Raw genomic sequence first — 10,176 nt, forward strand, 5'->3', positions numbered from 1 at the left:
GTCCTAAGGATTCAAACAATCACTTATTAGAAATATATATTTAAAGTTGATTTTTTATGAATTTTATATATTAATATTTCTTAAAAAATAGATGCATTTAATCACCAAAAAACTTTTGGATAATTATTTTACATAAGATACTTACATTTAAAATCTTGTTAATAATGACTCATTTGATATGTCATATTAAACATGATAGTATAAACGTATACAATACATAATGAGTTTAGCCTGTCAAAAAAAATACATAATGAGTTTAGAGATTAATTTCTATGCACCGACGGTGTAAATAAGTTTTACATCATCATTCAATCACATCCCTCCATTTTGTTAGCTCACAATTAATTTTGAATTTAATAATATCTAAAATAGAAAATGAAATGTTGTGATTTAATGATGGTGTAAAACTTTTTACACCGTCGGTGCATAGAAATTAATCTCATGAGTTTATCCATTGTTTGATGCTATTATTGTATTGTATAGACTTATCCCTCAATCTACTTGTATACATTAAAATGATGGATTATTTAAATAACATTTTGTTGCTTTTATGTTTTCTTTCAATCAATTGTAGTGTATTTCTTCATTTTTATTTGCAAGTGCTTCTTACATCACTGTTCATTCTTTTTTTTTTTTGTCAACATCAATACTCTTTGACGTACGTGTTTAAACTTTCAAATAGCCACGTTTTGATCATTGCTCACTGAAGCATTATTCCTTTGAGTAATCACTAGATGTACTTGAGTTATTTTCAGCTTGAATACTACCCGACGTATTTGAAATCAAACAAGAACTTTCTCTTGTAACTTACCCTTGTTTTATTTTCATTTGCCAATTTTCACGAGTGAGAGTTGTTTTCAAATTCAAATCATTCAAATTGTTTGTTGAGTGACCTCTTTAATTTGTGACCCTATTGATATCTTCTGTTGAATTTTGGTTATTTTTCAGTTATAGAAAGTCTTATGTGAATTTTTTTTGAGTTGTTATTCCATGTTTAATTATAAAAGTTTGCACTTGAGTGTTGGATTTGGAATTTATACATTTGTTGAATTTCTGGTTAGAGAAATGTTAAAAACACATTCATTTCTTTAAAATGTGTTGTCTTTTTAAAATATAAACTAATCACAATGAGTGTATTGAAGCGTTTCTTTAAAAAAGTGTATTTCTAGCATTTTTGTGAACATGTTTATTTTTGAAAATTATTACCAATGTATGGATCAAATCAAACTCTTAACTTTTTTTTTGAACAAAATAACTAAATGCTTAAAAAATTTAGTTATCCACCAAAAGTGTTGTTGACTTATTTGTTATATCACCTTAGATTTTGGTTAAGAGTACTCATTCAGTTACACTTGAGTATGCTCTTCAACCACGTTTTTATCCACATTCTTTTTTAATTTCTCTATTTTATTTCTATCATATCATATATCTTATTTTGATCTATTCTCTTCTTATATCCACACCTATGTATAGATATGGGAACAAAACATTATTATTTTCATATTAGAAACACGTTTTGAAACAAAAGAAGCCTTAATAATGCATAGTGGTTACCTTTGTGGTTACCTACTTACTACCTTGATAACCAAACAACAACAAGTTGATTAATTAGTACTAGAATAATGATAATGAAGGGGGATTGGATTTGTTAGAGTTAGAGGTGTTCCCGTGATTGACTCCTCTTCCACGGCCCTCACAAGCATATGGATGGGACATACATGTGACAGTGACAATTCCTCAGCGATCCCAATACGACATCGTTTTCTCTGCTCTCCATTTACCCCGGCGCACGATAGTAGACACCTGTCTTCTTTGCCGGCACTTGTTTTTTCCTTCAACCTCTATCATCAATCATGTATTCTAATTTAACAACAACACAAACAAAAGAATCTTAAAAACAAAAAAAAAACAACAACTAAAGTAAGCTCAAAATCCCATAAAGGTGTTGGATATAGAAACTAGAAAGAGAGAGAGAGAGAGAGAGAGAGAAATTGGAACTGCTTTCAAGTTTCAAGTTTCAACTCAAAGCTGCTGCAGAATTTGGATGAGAAAACGCGGTATTTGATTCAGTGACTCATGAATCAGTGGCTTTAAGTAAAAGGGTATCTGTATCTCCTCCTGCTTTGGATTTAGCTTCTCTCTCCCTCTTTCATCAGTTTCAGTGTTTCAGGTGAATTCAGCATCAGCTTTACCATCTCTGGATCTGTTCTCCTTTTTTAGCCAATTGGGTTCCTTTTTCTTCCAAAAAGTTTCAATCTTTTTCTTGCAACATTGGATAATTCACACCTGAACTTGGACTTGGACATTGTTCTGTTTTCTTAAGTATGTTGGGATTTTATGTCAAACTGAGTTGATTTAGAAACAACCGAATCATTTATCAATTATCATCTTTGCTTAATGATTGTTATCAATTATCATCGTTGTTATTAGTAGTATGTTTACTTGCCATTATCTCAATTGTTGTGAGATCTGTGACTGTGATGTTTAATTATACCTGGTGTTACAAGCAATGATTCGTGTATGGTATACAATTCCCTGTATATGAGTTGAAAAGACATTTTTGCCATGTCTGTGTGCATCTTATTGATAGAGGTAGGTGTGTGAAGGAACTATGACAGCTTTGCTGGATAGATAAGGGTGAGGAAATATAGATAGTGTTGGATTATTATAATGTTTTCATTTTTAGTAATGTCAATTATTATTTGCTTCTCCACTTGAATGATCAATGATACTATGATATGATTACACAGTATTGTTCTCTGGAACTGGAATAACTTGCTTTTGGATTTCATTAGGTTTTCCATTCACAGCAACCGTCAGTTTTTCTTTTTGACACAAGTCCAGGACAGATGTTTTAGGATGGTTTAGGTTAGGAGAGGGAAGTAAAAGTTCATCCGGGGTTTAACATCACATTGAGAGAACCTTACTTGGCTGGCCTTATGTGGTTTGATGTGAAACTAATGCTTGATCTCCTATAACACCAAATTTGGCTTTGTATTGGTTATTTGAGCTATTCATTACTTGGTCATTCCTATTTCGACTGCAAATATTCTCTGTTTTGCCACCCCCACCCCCATGTCCTGATCAATTGGTAATAAAGGGCCTAGAATCTAATCTAGTGGACTACTGGCATTTTAGAAACCAAGAAATAGCATCAATCATAGCCAATGCAGACTAGGAAGGTCACAAGAAGACCTGGTACTATGGCAAAATTAAATTAGTTGCAACATTTAAGTAACTTTAATCTGTTAAGGGTGTGTTTGTATTGATCTTTTGCTACTTGCTTCATCATTCCTGTTCCTCGTAGCTCAATGAAGTTCACCTTCTGTCTTAATTATGGTTGGGTGAATAATCAATAGTTTTTACACTGACCTGGATATAAAATTACTTTGCCAGGTATTTGTTGATATAAAGTGAATGATAATATGGGTGTCCCGGGGAAGTGGATTAAAGCATTGGTTGGTCTAAAGAAATCAGAGAAGCCTGAATCTTCAGAGAAGAATGGAAATGTGAGTATAGCTCTCTCTCTCTCTCTCTGTTTAGTTTCTTATATTTCCTTTATACTTCTGTTCCTGACATTTAGTGATCATCACAATGGTGTTTTGGGCTTAAGTGTTGTGTTATCACTTGGTTCCATAAAAAGATTTGTATGACAGTTAAGGACCTGAAACTTTAGTCTATCATTGTTAAATCCTCATCGTGAAGCTCTTAAATCACCTTCAGAATGTAGTATTATGGAAATTACTACCTTGTTTAGTTTTGTAATGAATACATGCGCATTAGTTTTCTAATCTTGTTTGTTGTGTGATGCAAATTTATGGAAACCCTGATATCTCTCTGTGTGTTCCAAGTATTTTCTAATCTTTTTTAGTGATATTATTCTATCTCAATGCACAAGACTCTGATGTCAATGTCACAGAATATATAAGTAAGAGTATAAGACATTTAAAGTAATTGAAGTTTACTGTAATAGTTTTATTTACCCTTGTTAACTTCTATAGTAACTATGCAGCATGCACCCCGGTTGACAAACAATCATTTTTCTTGCCAACGACAGAACTTTCTCTTTTGTCACCACTATGAATAATGAGAGCTTTGGGAATGCTTTACAAGACTTGACATGAAATTTCCATGTTAACTTCTATAGTAACTATGCAGCATGCACCCCGGTTGACAAACAATCATTTTTCTTGCCAACGACAGAACTTTCTCTTTTGTCACCACTATGAATAATGAGAGCTTTGGGAATGCTTTACAAGACTTGACATGAAATTTCCATGTTGTTCTTCTACTTTCCGTATTGTTATATTAGACTATAAATGAATAAGTTATTGCAGACTTTTTGCGTATTTCTATAATGTATCATCTCAGGGAACTTCTTCTTTCTGCCTATTGTATTACTATATGTTACATATCATAAAAAAAATGAATTCAAAATTTGAACTTTTCAATGATTAGAAGGTTGGCAAGTCTCGGCATCGGAGAAAGCATTCCATCGAAATTGACAATAGTAAACTTCAGAAAGAGCTTGGTAGTGATGGTACTCTACCTATTGGAGATGCAGATCATGCAAATTCGCAATCAAACCTTGATGCCCATTATTTACCTTCCACCTCACAACAAACACAGGATGCAGCATATAATCATCAAGTCATGAGGGAGGAATGGGCTGCAACATACATTCAAACAGCATTTCGAGGATTTTTGGTAATTTCTCACTTCAGTTTGGTTTAATTTATCTGAAGTCTGAACTAAAATTATATGTTACTTCATCTATTTCATTTGGTATTGCGTGGCAGTATTGATTTAGTAACATTTTCTCATTTTTTCCCTCTTTACACTTCTAGAAGATATCTTGTTCATTGTTTTGTACACTTTACTTTCATTTGTATCACTTTTATCCGTTTGAAGTTATTTTTAGCTGAAAAATCAGGTATCATAGTGGTAGACTAAAATGACAATATCTACCTATAGGATGTTATATTTCTAGTTTGCTATGATCAGAATTTAATTTTGTTTATCTTGAAATGTGCTTCATATCCATGGGAAATTTCTTTCCTTCTTTTGTTTCTTTTTCAACACCCGATATATTCCTTTATTATTCTGAAATTTATGCTTATAGTTTAATAGTTTTGTTGCAAACAACTTTGACCAAGCTCACAACTTTTATTCCTTCTATCAGGCCAGAAGAGCACTAAGAGCTTTGAAAGGATTGGTAAGGCTTCAAGCCCTTGTAAGAGGCCATGCAGTAAGAAAACAAGCTGCTATAACTCTCCGTTGTATGCAAGCTTTGGTGAGGGTTCAGGCTCGTGTTCGGGCAAGACGTGTTCGCTTGGCCTTGGAAAGTGAAACTACACAACAAAAATTCCAGCAACAGCTTGTAAATGAGGCCCGTGTTCGAGAAATTGAAGTAAGCAGTACTTTTCCTGAAGTGATTTTGTTTTGTTAATATGATATTTCATCATCTCTCTCATGATTCTTTTCCTTTTTTGTTATCTATTTCTCAATCTCAGGGAAATAAGTATTGAAAAATGGAGCTTCATGAGTTTGAGATAGTTGTTTTAGGAAATATTTTCCTTCCTGGTTTTGACCACTTAATGTTAAGTTGTGATAATCTGTAACTTAACATACTATGGAGGTTTTGGATATAATGTTTTTTTGGCATTTTCTGGTCATTCCTTTATTTAGTTTTAGCTTTTTGTCTTCTTTTTTTTTAATTTCCCATGATGACATGCTGTCCCTGTTTGTTATTTGTCGTTTGATATATCAATAGTTATCAGAAATCAAATGTTCACTAAAGCAAGATACTAAACTAAGTTTAGATAAACTAAATATATAACAATTAGTTGCAGCATGCCATTTGATCTAAAACATGCCTACTCTGGAGAGGAACATTTAAACTTGGACGTGGGAGACAAATGAAAGAAAAGCTGCACTGGAGTCTGAGAAGTCTATTTTAGAGATACCTACCAAGGTAGCAAGATTTTGCAGCTTATGAATTAAGAGAAGTAGCCAAGCTAACTAATAGGAGACGAGGCAGTAAGAACCGAAATTGCTGGACGAGAACTTCTTTTAGAATAATCAAATACATTGAACACCTAAGGGAAGTTTGATAGTTTCCTTGCATCCTGGCTAATCTAGACAAGAATTGAAAAGAAGAAACAGGGGAAAAATCATTGCGTCCAAAACTAACTAACTGAAATGAAGTTTTATACCATTGTGTAGTCTAAAACACAACTAAATTCTTCTTTTGATCTAGTTATTTATGAATCCCACTAGTGCTCAGTTTTTTCACGAAGGTGATAATTCTGTGATCAACTGTATCTGCAGTATGCCATAGATTAGTGATTGCTGTGTTATACATTGCAATTTTATTTTCAAATATACTTTCAAGTCACCTATTATTATTAACATGAAAGTGGTGACTGGTGAGCAATAACTTAGAGGGTTTTTTTCTCGTACTTGTTTGATACAGGAAGGTTGGTGTGACAGTATGGGATCTGTTGAACAAATTCAAACCAAAATATTAAAGAGACAGGAGGCTGCAGCCAAACGTGAGAGAGCTATGGCTTATGCTCTAGCTCATCAGGTAAATTTACAAATTCTTCTCGTTGAATTATGAGGGTGGGCTAATAATTAAACTTTGATTAATTTTTCTCTTCATGATAAGAAATAATCTGAAACATATTATAGTATTATTGATCTTTCTCAACAGGTCCTTGTTTGCTATAGATATAGGTAGTTGGTTGTATGCAAATATGAAGGTTCAAAACATCAAATAGGAGTTTCTTGGTTAATATGGATCTATAGATTCTTTGTTTTGGTTTCTTAGAAATTGGGTTAGGCCTAAGTGCCTAACTCTACCCAAAAGCTAGCTTAGAGGTGAGGATTACCCTCCCATTTATAAGGACTTAGTAGGCCATAAAGTCAATGTGGGACCTTAACATACCCCCTCACACCCAGACTGAACATTGGAGCACGGAATTTTGCAGAAATAAACATATGCAGGTAGCCCATATATGGGTACTTTCCAATACAAATATAGGATAAGCTCTGATACCATCTTAGAATTTAGGTTAGACCTAACTCTACCCCAAAAGCTAGCTTGGAGGTGAGGACTGGCCTCCCATTTATAAGGACTTATCAGGCCATATCTCTAGTCATTGTGAGACCTTAACTTGTTCATCCTAAACTAGTTTGTTTATAGAATTATAAAAGAGAGTGCTAGTGGTAAACATGGACCAAATTTTTCCCATACAAGTATAGAAGGAAAAAAGCAGATGTAAACACTATTACACTATGCTTGGTAATTTTATTGCTTGTAATTAGTTATGATGATGCGATAAAATAATAGGGTTACTTGGTGATGTGATTGATAGGTATTAGGTAAGAAAGTCCTGGAAGAACACGGAACTTCTGTCCAAGAATTTCCTCATCCTTTGATGGAGAACTTTGCACATGCAGTGTCTATTTGTATAGTTCACTTAGATCTATTTCAAAATAAATCTTGTATAGTGGGGTCTCTTATTTATTCTTTGATTTTATAGATCTAGAAGGTGCAAGCTATGTGCGCCTCATCCATTGATGGTGAACTTCATAATCACAGTATCCACTTTTCTAATTCACTGAGACCTAGTTCAAAATAAAATTCGTGGAAATGGATATCTTAGTTATTCTCTGATTATTTAAATAGGATGAGATGCAAGCAATGCGAATCTCGTCCATTGATGGTAAAATTTGCATTTGTAGTGTCCATTTTCTCAATTCACTGAGATCTATATCAGAATCAGTCTTGTATAGTTGGATATCTTAGTCATTCCCTGATTATGTAATTAGGATTTAGGAGGAGGTAAACGGAGCTCCTGTTTTTTCGAGTCAAAGAACATAGAAACAACATGCTATAGAAGTGGGCTCTGGTTTCATAATCCTGATCATTCTATGCTGTACAAAAGGTGATAAGAACCTTTAAAAGAACCACACCACAAAATCTAGCTGTTGTAGTTATAAAGACCATGTTACAACTATATTGGTCCCTCCTGGAAATTCTTGTCAATGAATTTTAGATACAACTTTTGCTTGCAATATTCCTGGACACGTCTGTTTTAATCAAGTGTGTCCTATATTTAAGGAAAAGCATGAATCTTTGCAGCACCTGGTGTGGAGAGGTGGTACTCATGATTTTTTATTGATGGACATATATGTTAATTTCCCAATGTGTTATTGAATGTGACAAGACAATATTTATTTTTCCAAATTATTTATTTTTATAATAATTTGAAGGGTGATTACAAGGGAAATTGAATGTTTAAGATGACATTTAATCAAACGGAATTTTAATATTGTAGACCCTGTCAGTTGTTATCCTCTTATTTACTTGTACATTGTATCTATTTTTTCCTTTAGTTCTTCTTTCAATACCCTTTTTGAGCATAAGATATTTCTTTTTCCTTTTCCTTATTGCAGTGGCAGGCTGGATCAAGGCAGCAGGCTGTTTCTTCAGGGTATGAACCTGATAAAAGTAGTTGGGGTTGGAATTGGTTGGAAAGATGGATGGCTGTACGCCCTTGGGAGAATCGCTTTCTTGACACTAATATGAGGGATGGAGTAAATCTAGATGGAAGTGAAGCTATAGATGACAAAAATGAAATCAAACCTCAGTTAAGATCTGCTAACACGAAATCGATTCCACCAAGTATTCATCCAAACCTTGCTACTCAGATAACCGGTCCCTCTCATTCTGATGGTTGTGATTCTTCATCTAGTAAGTCAGTAGGTTTGCTAGAGCCATCAAACACACAGACTGTGAAACAAAAGTCTAATGTAAATGTTCAAAATCCCACTGAAGAAGCCAACACAAGATCTGAAGTTCCAAGATCTCAAAGTAATCCCAAGGAGAGAATCGCGCAAGTAGATAAACAGGCGAAGAAGCGATTATCCCTGCCTAACAATGGTGAGTTTGTTCTCTTTCTGTGCATTTTCTTTATATAATTAGATCATCATCTCTCCAAGTTGCATAACACCATTGCAATTTGTTGAATGTAGAACTTGGTCACTGATAGTTTTTAACACCCCCAAGGAATTAATTTACATTTTTTATTAGTTAGTGTCAATATCTTCTGGTAGATATGGCTGCATGATAAGCAATATGATGTTGCCAAATCTTGTTGAATGGTTGGGTTAGATTATCATTTGGCTCATCTAAGTGAGAGAGTCACTTTAGAGAGTAAAGTAATTGAGTAAGTCACCATAACCATTGATTAGGAAGTTAACGATTGAGATTATGATAATTTACTTGCACATGTATAACAAACAATGATGTTCATAAAATCTGAACCATGGGTATCTCAATCAATGGGTGTAGTGACTTACGTTGCATTCTAAAGTGAATCTCTCACTTTTGAGGAGCTAAATCCGGTTAGAACGGGCCATTTCTAAGTTTTGTTTGTCATCTATTTTAGCAGGGGGAGGTCCTGGGGCTCAAACAGCCAAATATCCTTCTAGAAAAGGTACTAATGTGAAAGGGACACGTGGCGCGCAAAAACCTGTAAGGGATAAACCTAAGCTCAAAGGAGATGGGGATGTGAATGTTACTAAATCTGTTCCTCAGCCCACGGTTATGTAGCTTCAGACATCCTTAGTAACAGGAGCTACTCCATTCTCCATTGAAATCCTGACATGGCAACATTTGTCTGTCTGCACTTGTAATGCACCATGCAAACTGTTGAGGGGTTTGCAACCACAATGTACATGTTTCTCTCCTTCAAGAAGATGCTGATGTGGTTTGATTATTGAGATTGGCTTGGGTTTTCATGGTCATAAGATTTCCCTGGTAGATACACACCTGTTGTAATTATCCATATTTGTTGTTGTGAGTTATTATGTGATAAAGCGGTATATTTATGTTCAAATGCACAATTTCAGAGTGTTGTTGCCTTTGATTCTATTGCTATGGCCAAGTTGCAAGGTATTTTCTTTCTGTCTTGTTCCTAGATTTTGTGTTATTCTAAGAAGGAATTCAACATGAAAAGAGTCTAATTAGTTAATTGAGATGGTGAGAACAAATTTGAAGTATATATCTTCAAATTTAAAGTCAAGAACAAGATGAGACTTGATTTAGGCTGTCTGATTTATCATTTATGAAATGCAGATCCAGTAATACAATTAACACCAAATCGG

The 10,176-nt window shown here is 34.1% G+C and overlaps 1 protein-coding gene across 4 annotated transcripts; it reads left to right on the forward strand.

Annotated features, from left to right (window-relative positions):
• The first annotated feature begins 1,884 nt into the window (after positions 1-1,884).
• Positions 1,885-9,976, forward strand: LOC130747080 (protein IQ-DOMAIN 5). 4 transcript variants are annotated; one of them, XM_057599901.1, is made up of 7 exons: positions 1,885-2,170; positions 3,397-3,509; positions 4,462-4,707; positions 5,183-5,410; positions 6,476-6,589; positions 8,464-8,950; positions 9,462-9,976. In XM_057599901.1, the coding sequence occupies exons 2-7, from the start codon at positions 3,426-3,428 to the stop codon at positions 9,620-9,622; spliced, it is 1,320 nt and encodes a 439-aa protein (XP_057455884.1). In that variant the 5' UTR covers positions 1,885-2,170; positions 3,397-3,425; the 3' UTR covers positions 9,623-9,976. The 4 variants fall into 4 exon arrangements, with proteins under 4 accessions (XP_057455884.1, XP_057455883.1, XP_057455882.1 ...); XM_057599900.1 differs by having other exon boundaries at positions 1,886-2,170; positions 4,459-4,707; XM_057599899.1 differs by having other exon boundaries at positions 1,887-2,170; positions 9,459-9,976.
• The last annotated feature ends 200 nt before the right edge of the window (positions 9,977-10,176 follow it).

The sequence above is a fragment of the Lotus japonicus genome, chromosome 3 (assembly GCF_012489685.1).
Source record: "Lotus japonicus ecotype B-129 chromosome 3, LjGifu_v1.2".
Lineage (NCBI taxonomy): Eukaryota > Viridiplantae > Streptophyta > Magnoliopsida > Fabales > Fabaceae > Lotus > Lotus japonicus.